Below are 27,306 nucleotides of genomic sequence, written 5' to 3'. Positions count from 1 at the left end.
AGTTTCACGGGATAAATTTGTTTCTCACAAATGTTTGAAAATTTTGTATTCTTCAATTAATGATATAAGATGAAAGGTAACCAATTCCTACCACCCCAAAATAATCAATAAAAACTTTGCTACCTGAAGATCATTTTGTAAACAGAAAACAACGACAAATAACCCTAGTATTTCAACATTGTTTATTCACGATCCTGACGTATATTCCATCAAAAAAGTGTGCACAATATAAAAAGAGCCAACCGACCAATAATCAATAGAAACTTAATCGACAGCTGTACATGATTATTATTAAAAACAATATTACAGTTTGTTAGTAACTGCATATACACTACTTATCACGACAAGACCACAACACCACATTTTACAACATGCCGAATCCCTTGGAGTAGTGTATCGCCTTGACCAGTCTGTCCTTCAGTTTTTCTTTGGATGAATATTCGGGCAGCAGCAACACGTTGAAGCAAGTGTGAGCAGTGGGTAGCCTGTCCGAGTCTGGGCCGTTTTTCGCTATAACCATCTTCAGTTTACTCAACCCGCCTATCGGGACACGATCTGAACCCGTCGCGAACTGCAGGAGCCTCCTCTTGTCTTCCAGCGACAGAGAATGGACCACGGACCAGAAGTCTTTGATAATTTGCGAGTCGTTTGTGTAACCTCCGTCGTATTCTGTGGAGTTTTCTAGTTCGTCAAAGTCGAAGTTCTGAAACCACATATGGCTTTGTGTAAAAGAATAATATTATCATTGGGGGCAAGCAATGCTATAAACGAACAAGTACCCTGAAAGAAATGTGAAATTGATGAACATGCTGGACCAGATGGTAAAACTTGATGACTAGTTGAAGCATACTCCTGCGGTGTCATGTGTGGGGTTTCTCCGGATCTATTATGTGGGGGACCTATTGTGTGGGGTTTCTTTGGACCTATTACTATTCCTATTCTGTATATGATCTGCCTTTCATTATTATTAGAAGTAAATTCACTGTTTGATTCATGATAGCAATATGAGGCTCAATGATGAATTGGGTTACACAATAAAAATTATTTTGTTACAGTTTATTGTGCTTCAGCATTTTTTTGAGTTATTATTGATTCAGTTACCAACATTAGCGACTTCCATATAGTAAGTAGGATGTTTTCTCTCTATATATATTGAATTAGAAGGATGCAGTGTATTTGCGAATATGGTCCTTCGAGCCAGATATGAGATAATAAGAGTTTTTTTCGAAACTGAAGTGAACAGTTGCTGGCCTATAGTGACTTGGTAATTCGAAATGAATACTTCTGTATAGCAGGTGAAATGAGTGAGAATTATTTCGAAGAACATTTCTTCACCTTTCAGTGATACATGATTTATTTTGAGGTGTTGTAGATTCCATTAGGTGATTGCAACCCATAGTGAGCAACTAGGGAATCAACCAATCAGTGAAATAAAAGGATAGATAGCTTCTGTAACTTTTTTTATCAGTGACCTGACTTATGTCTATTTGATAAATAATCGATTATATGTCTTATTATATGCCTCTTTCCAAACATCTTTCACCATAGCTTACCATAAAGAAGTATTCAAATTAGTAACCACGTACAAAAAAAAAAAAAAGAAATCATATCAAAAATAGTCGAATTATCTGAAGTGTCTCATATGAAGGTGACGTCACTTGTTACTAAGATGATTGTAACGATTTTTCGTTATAAGAATTGGGAATTCAACAAGTGCAGCCTATTATGCTTTAATATAGTTCCGACTGAGATAAGAAATTCATTTCGAACTGCACATTGAAAGTTTGAATTTTGAAAGAAATGAATTGGAAGGATGCAGTGTACTTGCGAATATGGTCCTTCGAGCCAGATATAAGGTACTGAACGTTTTTTTTTTTTTAACTGAAGTGAACAGTTGTGGTCTATATTTGAAATAAATACTTTTATATAGCAGGTGGAACAAGTGATACATTTTTCAAGGAACATTTCTTCATCTTCCAGTGTTGAATTCAATATCTGAACTGTGAAAAATAGTATTCAATATTATTCAGGAATGCACACAACTATTAATGATGATTGAATGAAATAAATGTACCCATTCTTGCATACGTCTTCGGCTAATTTATGAAAACATTTGGCATAAAAATGAATTTCAATTATTGGAAAATGGGAACTTACTTTACTACCGCAAATCAGTAGCTCGATTTCTTCAGGACGGAACAACAGTTCGAGAGGCGATTCATCCACAACCATTTGGAATCCTTTATAGAAAGCGTGGAACTGTTTTTCGACAGACTTGTTCAAGAGGAAATCCGCATAAAGGTCAACGAATTCCTGAAAACAAATTCAGTCTGAAAAATAACACATCATTTAGTACATTCAACTAACATATTTGTTTTCTTGTGTTACGTGTATCTCAAAACCATTTTCTTTCAAGTCATAGTCGATGGTCGAACCGAAAACGTCCTGGTAACTTATCCTAAAAGTCTGCATGAACACTTCATCAAAGTCAGGTTGATTATATTCTAACATTTGCTTCAAACTGTTGTACAAAACCTGCAAGAATACATATTCCAGTTAATATGAATATCACTCTATAAATCCGAGTGTGAAAAGTTTACCACAATCAAAATATTGTTTTTCTATGGATCTTTCTGGGAATTCTCACCTTTTACAATCTGAAACAATAAAAATTGGAGAACTTTATACGGACGTAGAAAGGGCAAGAATGTCCAGAGGGATCCATAGAAAAACTCGTATTTGGTCCAAAAAATGACGTTATTCAAACTGGCAGAATTCTTCTGAATGAAACTTCTGTGCATTATCTAGACATACTTGCAAAGAGTTTTTATTGCCGTTGATTTCATTCTTCCTTTTTTTGAAAATTTCATACATTTTTTGTTTACTGATGGGAAGTAGAAAACCAATTTTCCAAAAAATAGTGCCTTTTCTATTTATACACATTTGTCACTTTTAGATTTCAATTGGATTCTATGGCTCTTTACCCTCTCTGTCCTACCTTTTATACATATCATCATATTCTTGAAAATCTTTCGAGAAAAACCTCTTCCAATAAATTTTGTATAATCCAATATTCTCCATAAGACCATATGAAGAAGAATAACAAAAAAAGCTGCATAAAAACAATAACAAATAAGGAGTCAAGCTATTTGGCAGCTGAAATTGAGTGAAACAGACAAAATATTTTTGTTCGTGGAACAGTACATTCTTATTGACCAAGTTGTGTATCGAGTTTAAATTATAGGTCATTTTTAAATTTGACTATTTTGAAGAAAAAAGAAACTGGAGAAATTTTATTTCACCGTTTGAAATTTCTTGATAATTCTTAAAATATGTTTATTTTGATTTTCTTTTGAACAACCTACCAAAGAGGTTACATACAGCGCCATCTACCCGCGAATAGATCAAGCAATAATTGATAGTTACGTACAGCGTCATCTGCCCGCGAATAGATTATGCAATAATTGATAGTTACGTACAGCGTCATCTGCCCGCGAATAGATCAAGCAATAATGCCGATAATTCTGTCAATACAGATCCCAAGCTTGAGAGTTACAAGCAAACAAACATACATACAGGTGAACCTAATATAAAGCGTGTAAAAAAAAATTATGAGTCTCTCTTGCTGTTCTCAATATCTAAGAAATTTTCGACGACTCACGTTTGTATATGTGATTAATTCGTTCCATAATTTTGTATTCTTTTTCCAAAAAATAATTACGTTATTGGAACTACGTTACAATCTACGAAGATTCATATAATTTCTTACCGGATTCCAATCCTGCAAGTCCTCAAAGCTCCCTTGCCTTCCCATCACCTTCCTATAGAGTACCATCGGAAAATTAACTGCTAGAATGACATTATTGTAAATGGCCAGCCCTAAAACGATTCCTATCAAAGTAAACTGGGCGTCGCTTTCGAAACTAGTCGGGTTGAACCATACGGTTTGCGATTCGGCCTGCACCGCGAACATGGCATAGTCCGGATTGAAGATTTCTTCGATGACGAGTTGGAAAAATTCTTTCGATACTCCTCCTTCATCGATTCCTTGCTCCCCTTCGAACTCTACGACCAGCTGCTTTTTCAAATCCTTCGGGTTATCCATCGAAATCATCTCCAGCTGAGGATGTACATAAATTATTCATGCGGTAAAAAAGTAGCTACAACAGAATTGTAGTCAATTCACAAAAGACATAAAAAACCTGAATCAAACAGATGATTCGAATGGGGCGATTAGTTTTCAACATTCTTGTTGTTTTCTTATGCCATATTAATATTTGTAGTATTTTTAAAATTTTTAACCAATTAGAAGTTTATATCTCGCAAATAAAAAAATCATTTAGTTGCATAATATTAACTGAAACTTGGAAATCAAAAATGAATTATTATATAGATTAAATGATTATGAGATGATATATAATGTAGAATGTTTGAATCAAAATGATGGGATAATCATATATATAAATATCTCAGATAGAACAGTGTTTCCAACTGATTATTAAAAATTCCATTTCTATTTATTTTATTTATACTTATAGTTTCTTTTTCTGTTGTATCTCTTTTCAAAATTTGATTCGCTAGCAGTATTCATTAATTAAATTACCCAATTATTATGGTCAAAATGTATTACTTCCCTGTACCTATTCGAAGAATACTGTTAGTCAGTATCCCTTCGATACATCCCCATTCACAAAGACAGAAATTCTAGGTACTCTGGAAACAATGGCAAATAAAAACTCCGCAGGTACTGATGGTATCTCAATAGTTACTGTGAAAAAAATTGTAGACCTTATAATCGAGCCACTATTGTTTTTGATGAATCAGTCATTTTTTGTAGGTTGTTTTCCAAATGTATTTAAAACGGCTCTCATATTTCCTCTATATAAAAAAGGCGACAAAACTGAGGTAGACAACTACAGACAGATATCCTTACTTTGTTCCCTCTCTAAACTGTTTGAGAAAGTTGTTAGTAACAGAATTCTGAATTACATGGATCAAAATAATCTTTTTAGTAATAACCAATATGGCTTCAGGAAGAACAAATCAATTGAATCAGCTTCATACCATTTATTAAATTTCATTTATACACAGGTTGACTCGAATAAACTAGTTGTAACACTTTTTTTCGATTTGTCAAAAGCATTTGATACCATTTCTTCCGAATTTCTTATAATTAAACTTGCAGGCCTAGGTTTCCCAAATAATCTATTGAACTGGGTGAAATCATATATGGAAAACCGTAGTGTAATAGTTAGCTGCAATGGAATTTTATCAAGTCCCAAAGATGTAAAACTAGGAGTGCTTCAAGGTTCTGTCCTGGGACCATTGTTGTTCCTCAATTTCATAAATGACCTGTCTGAATTCTTTTCTGAGTGTCACATAACCATGTTTGCGGATGACACTGCAATTACTGTGGCCGACAAAAACGAAGTTGAGTTGTCAGACAAAATAAATAAAATAATAGATAAATTCAGTGCTTGGTGTCAACGTAACAAACTTATTCTGAATAAATCTAAATCTGTTTCAATGAAATCATTTATTAGAAAAAATTTCAGCAGTGACTCTTCCACAATAAATGGTATTCGATCTTCCAGCGAAGTCTTGTTTTTAGGAACGTCTTTAGACGAAAATTTGACCTGGAGCTGTCATATTCAGAAGGTCTGCAACAAACTCAATTCCGCATATTACTCAATCAAACAATTGAAAAACACTCTAGATAATTTTGGATTGATGAATGTCTATTTTTCTATGGCTTATTCTCACATCAGCTTTAATACCATTTCTTGGGGATGTGCAAGGGAATTTCCACGAGTTTTTGTTGCTCAGAAAAGATTGCTGAGACTAATTTTTAATATAGATTTTCAAGATAGTTGTAGACCAATTTTCTTAAGAGAGGGCCTATTGACGGCACCTTCTTTATTTATCTTGAAGTGTGTCACTTTTGCCCGTAACAATATAACTGAATTTGTCACAAATGCGGATATACATGGTAGAGACACCCGTCATGGGAAACTGTTAAGAACCCCCTCACACAAAACGGCTCACTTTAGATGCTCCCCACTATTTAATACAACAAACTGTTATAATAACTTGCCGGCATCTATTAGGACAATCGAGTCAGATAAACTTTTTAAAATTGAGGTGAAGAAACTTCTCTTACAGAAGTGTTACTACAGTCTTGAAGAATTCTTGCACGACACTTTTTCATGACATTTTGAGAGTATTTGCTAGAGCTTCTCCGATTTTTTATATAATACTTCTATGTTGTGAAAGTTTGTGGACGTGAACCATATTTATTGTTTTTGTATTGTTCAACTTCTGTAGTTTTATTTTTGTTTTTTAATTATGACTTAGCACATGTACTCAATGTACCAAAGTGTCAAATAAATAAATAAATAAATATACTCGTTCTGCTTGTAAGTAGTTGTCATAGACAGGTTCGCCAGAACCTAAATGACTGAACTATTTTATTTGCAAATCTGTAAATGATTGAAATTTAGTACATATATTTTGTTATTGCTAATAAAAATTATTATTATTATAGTATACTACTTTCACTGTAGCAAATCCCAGTTCCTTTAAGATGTTTCTCAGTGTGAAACATCGTGATACCAATTTTTTGTTGAAGTGTGCAATATGCTGAGAGAATTTTAAATTTGCATCTAAATATATTCCCAAAAATTTCAAAGTGGAGTTATTTTTTATTGTGTTATCTAGGGGTATATCAGGTATATTACACCTGAAAGCTAATACATTTGTTTTGGTAGTATTCAATGATAGAAGATTCGAGTCAAACCAATTCTTCACTTTTTTCATGTCTTGGCACATTTTGTTATGCAATCTGTTTTTGTCCTTGTCATGCCACACTAATGTGGTGTCGTCAGTAAAGCTTCCTGTAATCGATATGTTGGTCAAATCATTAATGTATAACAGAAACACTATAGGACCTAACACAGAGCCTTGAGGTACTCCACAATTCATCTCTCCAACGTCCGAGTTAGAACAATTATTCATAATATCGCGGTGACTGAAGCCGAGAGACAAAAAACAATTTTGTTGATTATGAATTTTATTACGACATGTTTGATGCTTTGTAATCGACTCTTTTGCAAACCGAAAAGAACAGACAATATTCACTGATGACAAAATATAAAAATATTGACTATTATCGACGAAGATACACAAATATTGATTGTTCACTTACCTCGACCAGAGCGTCATCGATAATGTGATCTCTTCTGACTTTCAGCTTCAGAAATGGCTGAGACGGCATCCCTGTGAACGCCTGCATGAAACTTATCCTCCTTTCCGAGTACATCCGTATCCTGTTATCGAAATAAAGTCCCAATGTTTTTGTGGCTGGCGTAAGAATGAACGGATAATTCATAAAACTGAATTTACCTGCAGAAAAAAGCGGATTAGAATGACTTGCTGTGGAGTTTCGCAAAACTAGATATCCGTACCTGAATCACTTTTGTAGTTTGCGAAATCTCTGTCCATTTCTACGGTATCGCTTAAAAGTTCATTATAAAATTCGGAATAGGGTAGATAAGGAATTCGGCAGTCTAGTACGTGAACGCCCAGTTCGTCGGCGAGAGGATCAGAGGGAGGTAATGATTTCGGTTTCGATTGAGAACCTTCTATCGTATCTAAAATATTTGGGCATCTCAGTTCAGGCGATTCCAAAACGCCGGCGAGCATATTTGCATAATACAAAATCTGAAATTCAAGTTGCAAAAAGTAAGCAAAATAAGAAATGTATCGAAAAAATCTGGATATCATGTGGGATTGTTGGCTTTTAATAATCTAGATCAGGGGTCTCAAAACTTTGAAGCCTTCGGGCCATAATGATTTTTTCAGTTTGTTCCAAGGGCTAATTTCTGCCCTTAACTATATTTCTAAACTAGGATAGTCGCAAAGTGCGTGACCAAAGCAAACTTACGCTTTTTTTGCATTTCAATTATTATTGTGTATTGTTACACTTAACGACATCTAGTGGCGAGTAGTGGTACTATGTACTATCTTTTTCAGCTACCCGCTAGGTGGCATTAGGCGTAATTAAATATTTGGAATTACCGCGTTGGTTCGAGAAAGTTCTGGTTCTAGCTAGTGTATTCCGATCATCTCGAGATGGCAGTAATGATTGTATATAAAAAGGCTAGCAGCGCAACTGCGAGTTAGTCTGCGTAGGAAAGGCGAAGGAAGCGAAACTGTCTATTGTGAAATAAAGTAACACCCGTCAATGAAAGTATTTTGATTTGACTAATTGTTTTTATGTGTGATTTGTTAGTATGGAAAAGAACCGAAAAATCGACAGTGAATGCAGAACGTTCCTAGAAAAATGGAACTTTCAGTATTTTGTTATTGAGTCCAGTAATAAGGCGCTATGTTTAATTTGTAATGAAACCATAGCTGTTCTCAAAGACTATAACATTAAACGACACTATGAATCGAAACATTTTCAAAGTTACTCCAAGTATACAGGAAGTTTGCGGAAGGAAAAATTTGAAGCTTTGAAACGCGGACTCAAATCGCAGCAATCTTTGTTTACCAAAGCGAATACTGAACAAGAGTCTGCAACTCGCGCCAGCTTTCCTGTGGCTCTTGAAATCGGAAAACGTGGCAAACCATTCACCGATGGAGAAATGATAAAAAAATGCTTGACTGCAGTAGCCGAAGAAATATTCCCCGAAAAGGTAAATTTATTTAAAAGTGTCAGTTTGTCAGCAAACTGATGAGGTGAGAATAATCATAACCAAGTTAAAAAATAAAAAAACTGAAGATATAAACAGTGTGAATGTTTTAGTCATAAAAAGTGCCATTGAATGTATAACTCAACCCTTAACAGATATTATCAATACCTGCCTAAGTGAAGGCTACTTCCCTTAGCAATTAAAAATTGGCAGAATCCTGCCAATTCATAAAAAAGGTGTTACATCTGAACCAAAAAAAATTCGACAGATAGCAATACTGCCAACTTTTTCAAAGATTTTCGAACACATAAAAAAACAAACAAAATAATCTTCCGAGTCTTCATCAATTTGGATTTTGGAAAGGAAAATCGACGTCTGATGCAATAAACTCACACTGGTGGCGGAACTAAAAACTTATTCTACAAGGGACTACGGGAATTTAACAATTTACCAAATGCCATTAAAGAGGAAAATACTGTAAGAGGGTTTAAAAGTAAATTATTGGAATACCTAGAGCGTTAGTTAGTTGGAAAATATGTATATTATATATAGTTACTATATCAATATTGCTTTTCAACATTGGGTATTATAAATTGTATATTTTTTATTGTTATCTTTTTATTTAGTTTATCTTCATTATTGTTATTATCTATATACATATTTGACTTTTATTAATATTTTTGGCACTGTGGAAACTTAAACTGTTAATTAGTTAATGTCTTGTAAGATTAGGATGTATCCTATAATAAAGATCACTACTACTAGAAACTTTCTCATAAATAGTATAAAAAACGCCTTTGACAACCAAGAAAAATATGTGAGCGTTTTTACAGATCTTACTTCAGCATTCGACTCGGTAAATCACTCGATTTTATTGGCAAAATTAGATTTCTACGGAGTGAGAGGTGTCTGCCTGGACATGATGAAATCATACCTTAACGAAAGATATCAAATTGTTGATCTAGGAAATACCAAAAGTGAAAAAAGAAAAATAGTAAGAGGAGTGCCACAAGGGTCAATATTGGGGCCACTTCTGTTTCTAATATATATCAACGACCTACCTCACGTGATGAACTCGTCAGGCATAGAAACTATATTGTATGCAGATGATGCAACCTTGGGCAAAAAAAATATATGAAATAGATGATCCTCATATGATCCATACTGACATATTAGAGAAAGCTCGATCATGGTTCACACCAAATGACTTGATTCTCAATGAACAGAAAACAGAAACTCTAACATTTGAAACAATTTGCTTAAATCGAGATAAGAAAAATTCTACCAAATTTTTGGGAGTACAAATAGATTCCAACCTGAAATGGATAGACCACATAAATAACATGTGTAGTAAACTTAGTAAGACGGTTTTTGCTATCAGAAGAATTAAAAAAAATGGTAAATCAAAGTGCAGCACTTGCAACATATTCTCTTTTTCATTCAGTCCTTAGGTCTGGTATAATCAATTGGAATAATGCATCAAAGGTACATCTCAATAGAATATTTGTCTTTCAAAAATCTGCAGTAAGAAGCATAATCTCTGCCACTTATGATGAAAAGTGTCGACCAATATTTGTAAAACTTAAAATAATGACCCTATATTCAGTTATTGTCTATGAAAATCTGCTTCTTGTTCAACAAAACTTGTTGAATGAAGTTGCTCACAAGGATATACACCAACATGATACAAGAAATAAATCAAACCTTGTTCCTACAGCTAATAGGTTGAACAGAACAGATAATATAGGAATTAAGCTATACAATGCCTTATCTGCCGAATTTCGTAACTTGCCATTTAGAAGATTCAAAAACTTATTGAAGAAAATATTAACCAAACATCCTTTGTATGAAATTGATCAATTTTTCGAAGTTATCCAAAAAGAAAGAGACACTTTTGTGGTCACCTCCCGAACTTTTACTCAACTTTGAATATATATAATACGTTAGCTATGTGTTTATGATTTGTAAAAGCTCATGGCTTTACATTTTAGTCAATTCTTATAGGATTGGAATCTTATCTTGTTAACTTGTATTTTTTTTTTGTAAATCTAATTTATCTACAAGAATTTTTTTAAAACTATATTGGCAAATCTTACCCTCTCAAACCTATTTTAGAAATTGTATTGCGTGTCTAAAAACTGTGTTTTTCTTGAGACTAATAAATATTATTATTATTATTATTACAGTCACTTGTTTGTGAATTTTTATTATACTCTGTTATTTCCTGCTCAGTAATTGGGCTATGTCCTGTAGAGTATTGTATTACAAATAAAAAATAAATAAATTAAAGAGATGCACCGTAGAATCACCTTCATGAGTTTTGTAGCGGAAGTGATGACGTTTTCATCTTGTACGAAGAAATCCCTCTGGAAAGGAGTCATGATGACTCTCAGTGTGATAAGCTGCTGCAAATTTTCCAAAATATTTTTGATGCTTGTCCTAGCCGCTCCAGACCACGTTCTCGCTAATTTAGCTTGGACCTCAACAGTTAATCTCTGAGCAGCTCTGCATATCGCCGGTAGCGCCGTTTCCAAAAAATCTCCAGAACCTAAAATAGATAATAATAATAATAATAATATACTTTATTGCCATATAAATCTACAATGGACAGGGCAACGTCAATAGGTTTTGATATTTACAATATTTGTTATATATAATGATAATAATAGTATAATACGGTACAGTACAGTAATAAATAAGACGGTCGAATAATAATATAGTAACAATAATAATAGTAATATCCTTCCTATAAATCTACATTGATGTCAATGGGTTAAGATTTGCAATAGGTGATATTTATTACAACTACAGTTCCATATCACAATGTTTATAATTCGTCAACATTACATGTTGGATAATTTAAGGACTATTAAAAGAATTTTTAAAAGAATTCTGCGCAGTACTCAGTTATGGTGCAATCGCATAGAGACCCATCACACACTGTCGAAACTATAATAAACTTTGTTTTTTACATAATCAATGACTGAGAGCCTGAATTTGTTGTGGTTTTCTGTATTTCTAATTTTTCTTGGGAGAGTTTGATAAGCTTTTATCACTTTGTAATGCGGTCCTTTTTCAAAAAATGATGAATTGTCTCGGTATGCTTAGTTCATTCTTGTGTCTGGTTTTTATAGTCATTTGGTTTGAGTAAAGATCACAGTTTCTCATGAAGATACTATAATGTTTTTTGGCAAACATGATCAATTGCAGAAAATAGATTGAAGTAAATGTTAATATGTCTAGCATCTTGAAGTGTGGTCTACATGTTGATCTATGAGGTAGTTTTAACATACAGCAAATTATCCTTTTATGAGTTTTGAAGATTTTATATGACTGTGTGGATGATCCCCAGAAAATAATTCCGTATTGAATATGCGCATAATAGTATATCTTCAGACTATCTAATGATACTTGATCTCTTAGTGCACGGATTAGACCTACTGTAGTACCCAGTCTAGAGTTAAGTTTGTTTAGATGGATGTGCCATGTAAGATGATTTATATAGTGCAAGTCAAAAAGTCTGCACCATATGGGAAACTTCTTTACTGCATTAACAAAAAAAATTATATGATTCATACGAAAGACGTCTAAATATGTGAATTTTATTTATATGTTAAATGCACTTTTTTGGAAAATTTTCACCAAAAAATGTTATTTATGAATCTAAACTTAATCTACTGGGAGACCTCCGTTATTAACTATAACTGTGAAATTCTTTAGATTTCTTTTATATTCTTATTTGGCGTATGAAAACTTGCCACAGAGACATTGATAATAATAATAATAATAACAATAGTATAACAATAGTAATGTGTAACGCAGGACTCAATACAATATAAGCGTAACCTCTCTATGGCCTGGAGGATCGATTACCGTAAGGCATTTGATACAATTTCGCATGAGCTCATCTTGTATTTGCTCAGATGCCTTGCGGTACCCGACAACATAATGAGATGCATTGAACAACTGATACCACTTTAGCGAACTCGCTTCACCATAACATCTGGTCAAGCAAGAGTCCAAACAGGGTGGGTCACTTTAAGAAGTCTCCTCAATCCCCTCTCTTCTGCATCTCACTATTGCCATTATCCGTTGCGCTCAGAAATACTCGAAGATATAACTGTGGCACCCCCGGAAACCGGAGGCACAAAGTCACCCATCTGTTTTATATGGATGATCTTAAACTTATGCCTCTGGAGAGAAGGATCTCCATCAGTCCTTGAGGGTGGTGGAAGAGTACAAGCATGCTATCAGTATGAAATTCGGGATAGACAAATGTGCAATGGTTCATCTCAATAGAGGACGATGCGGAGACTACGGAGAGGATGTGCAGCTCGTAGATGGAAGCATCCTACACCATCTGGATGCCGGAGAGATGTACACTTACCTGGGGGTGGAACAACGCCACTCACAAGAGGTAACAGCTGTGAAAAACTCTCTCCGCGGCAAGTATCAGTACAAACTTCGACAGATCTGGTCATCGGAACTGTCGAGGAAGAACAAAGTTGCTGCAACAAATATGCTTGCCGTTCCAATCTTACTCTACTCTTTGGAGTAGTGAAGTGGACTCAGGAGGAGCTGTATCAACACGACGTAAAGACCCGAAAAATGATGCATCTCTATAGGAGTTTGCATCCCAAATCGGCCGTTCCACGGTTGTACTTCCCCCGACAACAGGGAGACCGTGGATTTTTGAGTTTGGAGTGTCTACATGACAGAATGATACTGGATACAGCCTGTAAAGTCGTCAAGAGTTCGGATCCCCTTCTCTGCATGGTCCGTGACCATGAGAGAGCAGGAATTGGAGCATTTCTCTTTGGGGTAGCTGCCCGAGCAGCTGATGAACTCGGTGTAGTTTTCGACTCTGAATGAGGTGACCACAACTGTCACCGAGTTGGAACCCGTTCAGCAAAAAGCTCAAATAATAGCCGCAGAGATCACGTTACTTCTGCGGAGACACAAGGATAAGCCAATGCATGGGGTCTTCTTCAATAACATTGGAGACCTTGGCTTATCAAAGCGCCTGACGTTCGCTTTTCTCAGGTCGAGTGGGCTGAAGTCGGAAATTGAGGGGTTCATAATGGCTTGCCAGGATGGTGTCTTCAACACCTTAGTCTACCGCAGTCGCGTGATGGGTATAGAGGTTCCTGACACAAGGTGCAGGACCTGCCGCGAGGCGCCCGAGCATTTGCTATCAGCATGTCTAGCATATGCGGTCTCGGCCTATATCCATCAACATAACGCGGCCCTAAGAGTGCTATATACCATTTACGGCACTCTTACGGTATTGATGAGACGCTGGTGTTGCCCTACGCTCTGGGGGATATTGAATCCGTTGTGGGGAACGCGAGAAGTGCCGAATTTATTGGAACTATCTCAGGCTCATCCAAGCTAATAAGCCTGATGTAGTCCTTCTCAACCACCAGGACAAGACGATATTTGCCATGGAGTTTTCAGTTCCTGGCGAGACAAATATAGTCTGAAAAGAGGAAAAACGGATAAAATGTCGAAATTTTCTCTTCGAACTCCGCAGACTCTATCCAGACCACTCTGTCAAGATGGTTGTTCTGATTAATGGAGTCCTTGGTGGAATGATGTCCTCTCTACTCTCGAATCTTAAAATCACACTGGCCTGCCGCAGTAAGGCAGAAATCTTAGCCGGACAGATGCAGAAGGCTGTCATTCTTGGCTCACTGCGCTTGCTCAGGGTACATGACTCTCGGATCCAATGGTCAATTACCCTGAGGTGTGGGGAGTGGTCGTTGATTGGCTGAGGCGCCCTCCCGAATGTATTGAGGCTTCGAGGGACAGGGTCTGACCAGCGCATACTTCAGTAAAAAAAAAATAATAGTAATACTTTTATTGCAAAACGATCAACACAGGACACAGCAAACGTCAGGGTCAGGTTAATAAACAAGTTAAAATGTATTTATGAGGGATGAAAATATTAAAATATTGAGGTTACAGTACAAAATCCTAAAAATATTAAAACAGTATTGGAATACAAAGACAAATAATTAAAAATACAGCTGAATTTGAAAATCTGAAGACTAATTCCAACATACATACATGTTTATTGCATCACACAATTGAAAAAGTATCTGAAACTAATTTTAGCACATATACAGTAGTGAAAAAAGCCTTACCCAAAGCTGGAATCTCGAAAACGATCACGAGAACGTTAACAATGTCATCTTGATTATCCATTTCTTTCCTCGTGGGCAGCTCCATTTGAAGGTTTCCAGCCAAAGTAACCAAAGCATTAACAAGAGCGTTTTCAAAAATAGACGATTTCAGTTTGAAAAGCGCAGTGAACGCCCTCCTCACAGCGGGAATATCCACCGGAGTGATATTATTCCTACTGGACTCAGCGCAACAATCCTCATCTTTATCTTTCTCCCCTTCTAGAGACCTGACTTGTTCTTTTTTCAATCCCTTTACGTCTTCTTGAATGAAACAGTTTTAATAACAATTACGATGATTTCCGGTCATCCTACCTGTACTTCCGAAGTCGGAACACGATTCTGTAGGGCTACTTAGGTCTTGAGCAAAACTTTTCGAAAGGTTCTCGATACTACTGAAGATTTCCCCCAGCGTTCTAATCAGCGGGGAGTAGGAGTCATTGGCTTCACATAAATCAATTATATCATAAAGAGATTGTTCTGTTAAAAATGTGGGTACTGGAGCTGCAAAAAACGGCGGAAAATTAACACCACATCAAGATAGATATATGGATGGCGCGAGTTCTAAGATAAATGAAATACAAATTATCAAGAAAAGTTATTTTGATGTTGAATTTGAATGACACCCCAACTTTTGAACATGATTAATATTTGACCACGCAGTGAAGTCCTCAAAGGCTAAATTAGAAGATGATAGCTGTTAAATTTAATTCAATAGGGCCATAAAATACTGGCCCTGAATACTTTGAAAGTGATTGAAAGAAACATTGATTGTGTATCGCATGAAATCTTGTTACAAAAACAATATTAGGTTGTTTCAAAAGTTCTATCCGTTTTAATGTCGAATGTTTTTATTGCTTTATGTTTATTCTACTGTGTCGTATATTGTACTCTGTCCACTGAAGCTGACTGATTGACGAGCTACATGTTCATCCTGTATTTATAATTTCAGAGAGTGAGGGAGATGGTGGTGGGGGTGAAGGCTGAGTGTCCATGCGAATGCTCATTCCTGAGTGGTCAGCACTTCTGCTGGGTCGTTCTGATTGGTCCGCACTGTTGCTGGGTCGTTCTGATTGGTCAACACTTCTGCTGGGTCGTTCTGATTAGTCCGCACTATTGCTGGGTCATTCTGATTAGTCCGCACTATTGCTGGATCGTTCTGATTGGTAAGCACCGTTGCTAGTTTGTTCTGATTGGTCCACATTGTTGACAGATATGCTGCTAGAGGGATTTTAATCAGAGTTGTATTCTAGCTTAGTGCTGATCTTCTTGAGTACTGGAAAGTACGTTCTGTTGGACTGTATACATTCATCTTTTCTGTTGTTGTTGAGATTGTGTTGTTGAGATGATTATAGATTTCAATGGCCCCACTGTTGAATTAGACAGGACAGCAGTTTCTTACTATTTTATTACATGATCTGTTTTATTAACTGAGCCACAGAAATAGGGAATCCTATTTTTTTTCCAGAAAGTGCTCTCATGTAGTGACATGTGCTCTCGTAAATAAGCTTATAACAGCCGACATAGTCTGAATAATCCTTTAAATTTTATATGTGAACGCTCATAAAGAAAAGTTCTCTCAAGTGAAATACTTAATAGAATACAATAAAGTATACAATAAAGCATATTCTCTCTCTCTCTCTCTCTATAAACACGGGTGGGTGTTAGAGGCTCTCTTTTGTCTATGGCCGATCTGATAGTATTGCCTAGTTGATGTAATGTTATGACTTTCGAACAGTTTTCCAATACGGTCTGTGACTTCGAATGATATAGTGATAGTGAATAATATGCAATATCATTGAAAAAAGCCCAAAAGTACAAGTTGAATATTGGAATTCGAGGTTATAACAATATTTCGACCCTTTTCATCGTTAAGTTTCAGTTTATTGGAAGTAAACCAGATCCTTAGGTGTCTCCATCTATTGGGGTTGAGTACTATAGGATGTATTTGAGCATATGGGTCATGTCATCAGCAAGCAAGACACATGTTGTGGGTGCAATGAAACTACATAATCATTTATATAAATAAAAATGGTCCGAGGGCAAAACCTTGAGGAACACCATAAGTATTTGAGATATTCGAATAAAAAAGAAAAAGAACAAAAATGAAAAATTTCCAGGCTTGAAGTGCGAATTCTTTTAGTAGATGAACAAAGTATATAACGAAGTACTTATACACTCACCGCTGTTGTACTTCATATCATTTTTACAGCCAGCCATATTACCCTGTGAAATGACAATATCATTGGCTGGTATACTGGCAGTACTGAAACAAACATCATTTGATCCTCCATTTGTTTTCTCATTCAGTAGAGCTCCTTGTTTTCTAGCTATTTTATTGGGATGTCTTTCGCACAGTCTGACATCTCGTGAAAACAGGTGAATGGCTTGTGCAGCTGCCTCATCCGGGCTCAATGGTTTCATCTAACAATGGAAAAAATATGAATGATAACCAATAAAACTTTTATTATAAATGCATAACTACTAGTAAATAATGAATCATCAGCCAATAGAAATGATACATTCTGTAACTTGCTGGAAATAAACATGCAGATACATTTTTTTTGCATGATTTAAAACGTGAAGGAATCAAACAAAATACAAAAATTTTGTTGTTGACCCCAGACTTGACTACAGTAACCTAAAAAAAATCAGTCACTGCACTGCTCTTTCAGCAAATAACCAAGGTCAAGTCTAATGAATATTGAGGTTATGTGGTGACATATTCGAATGTCAGGGTTTGTAGAGACAAGGGTTTGTCGTGGTTCCAGTCGTACCTTATCGATCGACAACAATATGTGAAAACCAGCTCTGTTTCTAGTATACAGGGAGTGAAAACAGGAGTACCCCAAGGCTCAGTCTTGGGGCCATTACTATTCCTGATATACATAAATGACTTGACCAGCCTTAACATAGCTGGCTCTTTCACGCTTTTCGCAGATGACACAACAGTATTATGGCACAACAAAAACGAGAGAGATCTTCATAACTCTATTTCTAGTGATCTCGAGCAAATAAATAATTGGTTTGGAGCAAATCTTCTGTCTTTGAATTTGAAAAAAACAAACATCCTGACTTTTAAGTGCTCTCTACCGGAATTGAGGCTGGGAAACGATGCTATTGTCAACAAAAACTACACAAAATTCTTAGGCATAAACATCGATCAGGAGCTAAGATTTGAGGAACATGTAAGAGCACTAAACAACAAACTCTCCTCTGGTTGCTATGAGTTAAGAATAATCTCAAATGAGCTAGGTTACCACGCAGCTAAAAATGCTTATTATTCCATGATTGACTCTCATTTGAGGTATGGAATATCATTCTGGAGTGTATGCTGCAAACAGCTTATGAACTCGGTGTTTGTATTGCAAAAACGAGCAATCAGAAATATGTGCGGTAAGAAATGGAATGAACCGTGCAGACCCCTTTTCATAAAAAACGAAATTTTAACTGTATTTTCCTTATTAATTCTAGAAACGTCTTATCTGGTACATAAAAATAAAAGTTTCTTCCAAAATGAAAAAGGCACTGTACTAGACAAGCACATCATCTCAAGTTGCCCATTCCAACATCCACCCTAAAGGATTCTATTGCGTTCACGGGAATAAAAATATATAATAAGCTGCCAGCTACCCTGACTAATAGTGTGAATCAAGCGAAATTCAGGAGGGACTTGAAAGTTATCCTAACAAGGAAAGGGTATTACTCGCTTGAAGAGTTTTTTGAGGATCGTCTAGAGTTTTGAGGAGTGTGTTTTTTATTGCCTCATTCATCGTTTTTTTTATATTATTATATACATTCCCAACTAACTGCTATATTTTAACTTTTATTTATCATATGATAATTTCACAAAAAAACTGTTTTCAGTTAACAATCTCACTCTATGTGAAGTTATTTTAGTTGTATAAATCTTAGATTTTAAGCCCTAATTTGTTTATCTACAAGATTGTTCAATCTTTCAGATAATAAATGTATATCTCTCTCTCTCATTTGGATTGGTAAAAAATTATTGTGAAGTTTGGCAACATTTTTGTTCAATTTCTTTTTTCCCTACTACTACCTCATGTCAAAAAAGTTTTTCGAAAGTAGTAAAAAAAGGAAGGAGTATAATAATAATAATAATTTTATTAGTCTCAAGAAACACAGTTTTTAGACTCGTCAATACAATTTCTAAAATAGGTTTGAGAGGATAAGATTTGTCAATATAGTTTCTAAAAAATGCTTGTAGATAGTTGAGTAAAAGTTCGGGAGGTGACCACAAAAGTGTCTCTTTCTTCTTGAATAACATCAAAAAATTGATCAATTTCATATAAAGGATGTTTGTTTAATATTTTCTTCAATAAGTTTTTGAATCTTCTGAATGGCAAGTTACGAAATTCGACAGATAAGGCATTGTATAGCTCAATTCCTATATTATCTGTTCTTTTCAACCTATTAGCTGTAGGAACAAGGTTTTATTTATTTCTTGTATCATGTTGGTGTATATCCTTGTAAGCAACTTTATTCATCAAGTTTTGTTGAACAAGAAGCAGATTTTCATATAACTGAGTAAAGGGTCATTATTATAAGTTTTGCAAGTATTGATCGACACTTTTCATCATAATTAGCAGAGATAAAGAGGTGGTTTTCATCAACGAGGATTTTAGTCCTTTATGTTTTTAAATGATGAAGTTGTGTTTCACTCAATTCAGGAATTCCATATTGTTGATTATACAGAAAGTTGCAACTCTGCAACAATTCTTTCAATGTTCGATAGAAATGGCAATAAATGGAATACTCACTACTCCGCTGGATGCGCAGTACTGGTTATCACAATGGGGGTTACCACAGCCATCGGTCAGCTGATAGAAGTACCTTTCTATAAGTTTCTTAGCAGCAGCTCGTTTCATAACTCCGTCTTTATCGTCGAAGATTATTTTTTCGTTGTCTAGCAAGTTACTTGACGATGCTTCTAGGTTATTCCTAAAACGTAACATATCTACATGATACTCAAGTCTTGAAAAAGGGAACCAGCAGGATAAACAAAGAAATCAAAATATGATGACATTTAATTTTGACATGCCAGACATAACCTGAAAATGTGTTTGAAAAACCTCTGAAAACTGAAATTTTGCTGAGAATATTTGAATAACTTACCTTGAAGCTTCGTCTGAATTTGGTGTAAAATCTGAAGAGCTCATAGAATTAGTTCACAAAATAATTAAAAGTAAAGAATAAAGGTATCTTTAGGATCATTTACAATCTTTCATTTGGGTAGTTGTATGTGCATCTATAAAAAAAATTCCAGCTTGTTTTCCTCGACAAGTGTTAAATTGATTCACTCAATATTGTTTGACTGAGAAAACCTTTCTTGGGTTTTCTTAGGTTTTTATGGCTGATACGAAGTAAATATAACTTTTGAGTGACTTTTGCTTGACTTGACTGTCATTTCGACATTTTATTCATCTAAAAAGTTGGTAGTATTCAGATATGTTTTGAATGTGAATTCAGAACTGTTCTCGGACAATCGTGAATAAACTTTAAATAAGTACAAATTGTTCAGTTACAGTCAGTTCCTTGCGTACATTTCTCATAAATATAAAATTAAAAATTACATTGAGACTAGTTCAACATTAACAACCATTTATTAACCTTTTTTCATTATTACTTAACACAGAACTCGAATTTCTAGAAATCTATGTAAATGTCAAATGTCCCCAAAATCTTATGGAACTGAAAATTTTGCACAATACGTCAACATATTGTCGGTGAAAAAGGAATAAAAATTGATCACAGTTCCAGATTTAATACTACCCATTATTTACTTTCAGAAACAAATTCTTAACAGCTCTCTCAATCTAATTACACCAAAATCAATCTTGCAAATGTGAATTAATATTTATGGCTACATAGTTCAGCTTCCACTTCAGAGATGGCGAAACTTCAAACAATAATTTTCAAGTTTCAGCTTTGTATATAGACTAACCATATACAAACGTTTCAGCTTCTCTTTTCCAAACATTTTCGGACATTTCGTATTCACGTATCGAAGGACTATGAGAAAATTTATTTGTTATTAGGTTCAAAAATACGAGTTTTCCAAAATGAAGTCTTGTCATTCCGGAAGTGAGAATGAAATGCTCCAAAACGTATTAAGATGAAAATTTGATTTAGTTGACCACAGTTTCTATTCAACGTCACATAGCTTTTATACGAAAAAAAAATATAGGCTGTAGTTCTGCCATCTCTAGTATGGAAGCTAAACTAGTCTATCATTTCGTGTTCTTTCGTTCAGCGCATAAAGAAAACAACTGTTTTTTTTAGTTCAGATTCTATCCCAGAGATGACGAAACTGTATACAAAATTTAAAGGATATTAAAGTCGAAATAATTCAAAAACGAATGTGAGTAAGAGAAAGTAACTTGCAGTTTAGCATCCTCGTCTGAAGATGGTTCGAACGATTCCATTGTTGACTCCAAGACCACGAAGTTTCAAAACGAAAAGCCTTTGTTTTTAAGGCATACTTCAGAAAACAAAATTTTCATAAATAATTAGTTGACTTGAAAAATTCCCTTTTCACCATATAATATACAAGCTTTTCATCGCCGCAAGACTCAAGTGTTCTTGAAAGTTTAGGCGCCTATACAGGATAATTCTCAGATACCGGGCGCTCATGCGTTTGATTCGCCACTTCTGGAATATCGTTACGTTGTTAATTTCTTCGAAAAGTTGATGAGCACAGTTTTCGATGTTCAACGGCGATCCAGATTTGCTTAAAGCGATCATAACTGGAGACGCATCATGGGCATGTGGTTATGACATCGAAACCAAAGTCCAATCATCTCAATGGAAAGTCCAGAAGAGCCAAGTTCGATCAAATGTCAAGGTTTCGCTCACCGTTTTCTTTGATAACTGTGACGTAGTGCACCAGGAGTTTTTGCCACATGGCCGTACAGTCAATAAGGAGTATTATCTTGAAGTTATGCGCTGCTTGCGAGAAGCAATATAAGAAAAACGTCCGGTATTTGCATCACGATAATGCATCTGCTCACTCGTAGTTTTTTGGTCAAAAACAACACAGTAATCATGCCTCAGCCACCATATTCACCAGATTTAGTCCTCTGCGACTTTCTCCTGTTCCCAAGATTGAAGAGACCCATGAAAGAACGGCGTTTTACAACGATGGTGAACATAAAAACCGATTCGCCGAAAGAGCTCAAGGACATACCAAAAAGTACATATCAGAACTGCTTAGAGGTTTGGAAAAACGCTGGCACAAGTGTATTATATCTGAAGGGGATTACTTTGAAAGGGACGAAATAGAAATTGGTCGGTTCAAGGGATGAAAAACAAAGGACCCCATGATTTTAAAATTTTTATTTTGTCAAATGAATGTTGAACAAGAACAATGTTATGGTATGCAAGTGCAATCAAGACAACCGTAAGTTCTGCCCATCGCAAATGATCTCCTGCAAAGACAGAAGCAATCTGCACAAAAAAATGTTTTACAAAACATATACACACGACTGCATGAAAACATACATATATAATAAATAATTAAGGAATCATTACGCAAAATGATTAATAAACACATCGATACATCTTCAAGTTGTGTTACAGGGTGATGAAATATACACTCTTTCCGTACTCGTCTAGAAAAACTAGAGAAATCTATGAATTCAAGTGCATTTTTGGCTCACTCTGTTCAACTAACCCTAGCAATTAATAATTAATGGTTCACAGTTGATAAAAAATCAGGGCTTAGCAGCTACTAACCTCAATAGTATAACTAAAGCAACGAGTTGTACCCACAAGAAGAAGTCCGTTAAATCGATGGATTGTAAAAATAATAAAAATAGAATGATATCAAGACCATGAATCTCTCAGGGCATGATACTCAATCAATTTGTCCTCAATGTTTTTCATTCCAAATCATTCTCTTCTCTTGATACACAATAAATTTAAAAACACTCACCGTCGATTAATTATTTCATTGACCACATTTCAAGTTTCTCAACTTGGACATATTTAACCTGTAAGACATTTCATTCATCTTGCACTCCTCTAGTCTCCGGGAAAAATTGATTGAATACCACCCAACTGCAACAGACCTTCGAGAACTGTTTCATACACCTTATTCACACATACATTTTCTTATCGAATAGACGTCGATATGACTCTGTACACCTAGATATAAAGCAATACAGTGTCCATCACGAGAATCGAGGCGATTGAATTTGATCGCAGATCCGGTTAACTGGAAAACTCGAACGATATAGACTGTTCAGATTCTTTGAGCAATATCAAGTTTCCAGAGGTTGATGAATATCTATTTTGGACCTATTACACCAAAGTCACCATCAGAGGAACTATTGGTTGGAAAGTACAAGGCTCTGAAGGGTCTCAAAATATTTTAATTCCATGATTGACAGTTCAAACTGTTGAATATGGCTAAAGGACAGTTTAAACAGTCGAATAAGGTTAAACGACAGTTTAAACTGTCCAATGAGACTAAACGACAGTTCAAACTGTCGAATAAGGCTGAAAGACAGTTTCAACTGTCGAACAAAACTAAACGACAGTTTGAGCTGTCAATTATGGCTGATCGACAATTTGAACTGTTCATTTCCTATAATCAACAGGCTGAATTGTCAGCTGCAAGTAATCAACAGTTCAAATTGTCTAATAGGGCTAAACGACAGTTTGAACTGTCGAATAAGGTCTAAAAAATAGTTTAAACTGTCGAATAAGGCTGAATAACAGTTTAAACTGTCGAATATGGCTAATCGACAGATTAAACTGTTCAATGAGACTAAACGACAGTTCAAACTGTCAAATAAGGCTAAAAGACAGTTTCAACTGTCGAACAAAACTAAACAACAGTTTGAACTGTCAATTATGACTGATCGACAATTTGAACTGTTGGTTTCCTAGAATCAACAGGTTGAATTGTCAGCTGCAAGTAATCAACGGTGTTCAAATTGTCTAATATGGCTAAACGACAGTTTAAACTGTCGAATAAGGTCTAAAAAATAGTTTAAACTGTCGAATAAGGCTGAATAACAGTTTAAACTGTCGAATATGGCTAATCGACAGTTTCGACAGTCGATGATAAATTTAATAAACTCTTACTGCCTTTCAGTGCCATCGTAGAAACGGACTAATACTCGAAATAAAATTTAAATGTTAAAAATACATTCTTCAATATTTTCCTAAATATGTTTCAATTGTATAACAATATAGCAGTGGAAATCGCTTAAACTCTGAATAATATAACACGTATCTTTATATACAATATAAATGCACTAAATATATAACTTTTTTGATATTTAAAATACAATAAAAATCAGCAAAAATTTTCAGAGTTACCCCGGAAGAAAAAATCTCTCAACGAAAAAATTATTCCTTACAATACCCTGTTAATGATGAGTTTGTAAACGATCGTTGAGAAAAAACTACTTTTATACTAGTATAATTGCACTTTATAATTTCACGTTTCAGTAAATCGACAACTGAATTCAAGTAGAAAAAAAATTCAGTCTATTTTGTTTAGGCATAAAATTTAAGTATACTAAATTAAAGATGGTCCCACATTCAGCTTCTATAAATATACATATGTAACGCAAGTCAACCCCAGATACAAAATAATATTTAGCACTTGCAAACAAGATACATAAAAACGATTTTTTGAGCGAAAATAAAACCTCTTAACTCTAGCTTCAATTTCAGTGAACAATGATATAAATCAGAGGTAGAAATTATTCATTGATATATTTTTTTTTCCTTAAAGTGTCTCAGAAACAAAGTGCTGTCTTTTCAAATATTTTCTTGTTCATACACAATGCAAACATGCAACATTGTACAATTGGCGAAGGATTCTGAATAATTTTTAAAATGAAAATAATAAGGAAAGAAAGCTATTTTTTGAACTAAATACAATGCACAATTGGTAGAACGTTCTGCACAAATTTTAAAGTACAAAAAAAAAGGAAAAGAAGTTATTTTTTTTATCTAAATACAATTACTTTATGAACAATGCACAATTGGTAAAAGGTAGAAACAACAAGGGAAAGAAGTTATTTTTGACTAAATACATTTACTTTACGTACAATGAACAATTGGTGAAGGATTCTGAATCATTTTTAAAGTAAAAATAATAAGGAAGGAAAGCTATTTTTTGAAATAAATACAATGCACAATTGGTAAAACGTTCTGCACAAATTTTAAAGTACAAAAAAAAGGAAAAGAAGCTATTTTTTATCTAAATACAATTACTTTATGAACAATGCACAATTGGTAAAAGGTAGAAACAACAAGGGAAAGAAGCTATTTTTGACTAAATACATTTACTTTACGTACAATGAACAATTGGTGAAGGATTCTGAATCATTTTTAAAGTAAAAATAATAAGAAAAGAAAGCTATTTTTTGAACTAAATACAATGCACAATTGGTAAAACGTTCTGCACAAATTTTAAAGTACAAAAAAAGGAAAAGAAGTTTTTTTTTTTATCTAAATACAATTACTTTATGAACAATGCACAATTGGTAAAAGGTAGAAACAACAAGGGAAAGAAGCTATTTTTGACTAAATACATTTACTTTACGTACAATGAACAATTGGTGAAGGATTCTGAATCATTTTTAAAGTAAAAATAATAAGGAAAGAAAGCTATTTTTTTAAATAAATACAATGCACAATTGGTAAAACGTTCTGCACAAATTTTAAAGTACAAAAAAGGAAAAGAAGCTATTTTTTGATCTAAATACAATTACTTCATGTACAATGCACAATTGCTAAAAGGTAGAAACAACAAGGGAAAGAAGCTATTTTTGACTAAATACATTTACTTTACGTACAATGAACAATTGGTGAAGAATTCTGAATCATTTTTAAAGTAAAAATAATAACGAAAGAAAGCTATTTTTTGAACTAAATACAATGCACAATTGGTTAAACGTTCTGCACAAATTTTAAAGTACAAAAAAAAGGAAAAGAAGCTATTTTTTGATCTAAATACAATTACTTCATGTACAATGCACAATTGGTAAAAGGTAGAAACAACAAGGGAAAGAAGCTATTTTTGTCTAAATACATTAACTTTACGCACAAAGCACAAATGGTGAAGGATTCTGAATCATTTTTAAAGTAAAAATAATAAGGAAAGAAAGCTATTTTCTGAACTAAATACAATGCACAATTGGTGTGCATATAATTGTGTATATAATTTTTGGTAGGTGATTCATAGACAAAATTCACGTTTATTATTTATTTTTCAAACCAAAACCTTCGAAATTTGCTAAAAACAGTTTTGGCAAAAAACCAATACTATCTGTCACATAAAAACTTTTTGTATAAGGAAGAAAAATTGGACTTAAAAATCGATATCAATTAAAACTCCTTCGAATGAAAAACCTTTTAGAGAACTTGAAAAAACTTCAAAATACATAATTTTTCACAAACGAAAATTGAAAATTGATTGATATTAAGTAAATATGTATGTATCTGGTTTGCAAATGCTAAACATACCCGAGCAGAAATCAAAATATGCTTGTACTTATTAAAATTACATCAAGGTGCGAATATTTCCTAAATTCATATACAAAAATAACTATTTTAAGTACTCATTTAAATGTTCATGCTTCCTCGATAAACTCTATTAAAAAAATAGGGCCGCAGTCATACCTTTGGTTATATATATATTCAAAAATATTTTGTAACATGGAATGTGTTGTTGGAAGACATACTCAGGGTGTGGAGTACTCGTTCATACAATGTGAGATGCCGTAACCGTGCCACAGATTGGCATCGAGTCTGTCACCGAAATCGAACAGTTCGTACGAAATTACTTGTTAATAATTTTGGCAGAGCCTCATGTTTTTGTACATAACGACTTAAAAGCGACGACCTGATGGTTTACCGTCTCTCAATTGAGCTGTTTGATTTGCTTCAATATCTGCGGATGGGTTCTGGCTACGATGGCTTGTAATCTCTCAAGCTGGTTCAAGAGGTTCGTATTGGAGTCTTCCAGGCTCTCGATTTTCTCTCGGTAGTTGGAGTTCTCGTTTACCAGATGCTCTACTTTTCTCTCGAGCTGGTCCATGTATTCTTTCTTTTTTCTTCGGCTTTCTTGAGCAGAGATCTGTATAATGAAAAAAAAATGGTGAATTACGCAATTTACGGAATTGCGCAGTGATTCACGGTCGATGGTAGGTTAGACGTTTCTGGAAAACGCAGAGCATGATTTTTCTGAAAATTTCACCTCTCACATTTCCTTACCTGTTCTATCGATCTAAAATATTTTCAGCATTGCGGCGTTGCCACTTCCATCAAAAAGTCCTAGCAACTTTATTTTTTTAAATAGAACACCCCGTATATCAATACATTTTTGGAATCGCTCTAGTATTTCAATACTTTTTTGTTAATAATGTCCTATACCTATCTCTATCTGT

General features: G+C 34.6%; 2 protein-coding genes across 4 annotated transcripts in view; both read right to left on the bottom strand.

The window, feature by feature from the left end:
* Positions 1-166: 166 nt before the first annotated feature.
* Positions 167-20,327, bottom strand: Ube3a (Ubiquitin protein ligase E3A). 2 transcript variants are annotated; one of them, XM_074176170.1, is made up of 12 exons: positions 20,012-20,327; positions 19,657-19,837; positions 17,059-17,299; positions 15,191-15,379; positions 14,840-15,136; positions 11,003-11,241; positions 7,464-7,719; positions 7,205-7,401; positions 3,770-4,120; positions 2,368-2,535; positions 2,158-2,313; positions 167-703 (listed from the first exon to the last, which is right to left on the bottom strand). In XM_074176170.1, the coding sequence occupies exons 1-12, from the start codon at positions 20,053-20,055 to the stop codon at positions 365-367; spliced, it is 2,658 nt and encodes an 885-aa protein (XP_074032271.1). In that variant the 5' UTR covers positions 20,056-20,327; the 3' UTR covers positions 167-364. The 2 variants fall into 2 exon arrangements, with proteins under 2 accessions (XP_074032271.1, XP_074032270.1); XM_074176169.1 differs by having other exon boundaries at positions 14,840-15,139; positions 20,012-20,326.
* A 1,889-nt stretch (positions 20,328-22,216) lies between these two features.
* LOC111509550 (cyclic AMP response element-binding protein A) overlaps positions 22,217-27,306 on the bottom strand; it is a 107,872-nt gene continuing 102,782 nt past the window's right edge. For both annotated transcript variants that reach the window (XM_074176172.1, XM_074176171.1), the window contains exon 6: positions 22,217-26,996. In XM_074176172.1, the coding sequence (XP_074032273.1) occupies positions 26,781-26,996 (216 nt within the window). In that variant the 3' untranslated portion in view covers positions 22,217-26,780. The remainder of the gene's footprint in view (positions 26,997-27,306) is intronic.

Source organism: Leptinotarsa decemlineata, unplaced genomic scaffold (genome assembly GCF_025532065.1).
Source record: "Leptinotarsa decemlineata unplaced genomic scaffold, Ldec_3_MD MMD2_tig00001621_RagTag_RagTag, whole genome shotgun sequence".
NCBI classification, from domain to species: domain Eukaryota; kingdom Metazoa; phylum Arthropoda; class Insecta; order Coleoptera; family Chrysomelidae; genus Leptinotarsa; species Leptinotarsa decemlineata.
This window is presented reverse-complemented; position numbering and strand designations above follow the sequence as displayed.

Bases quoted from the DNA above. Each gene is read 5' to 3' on its own strand.
- Ube3a (XM_074176169.1), bottom strand. From the start codon at position 20,055: ATGAGCTCTTCAGATTTTACACCAAATTCAGACGAAGCTTCAAG. The intron at 15,140-15,190 runs GTAGGATGACCG...GTTTCATTCAAG, and splicing joins TTCCGACTTCGGAAGTACAG to AAGACGTAAAGGGATTGAAA. The intron at 704-2,157 runs GTAAGTTCCCAT...ATGTGGTTTCAG, and splicing joins TACTGATTTGCGGTAGTAAA to AACTTCGACTTTGACGAACT.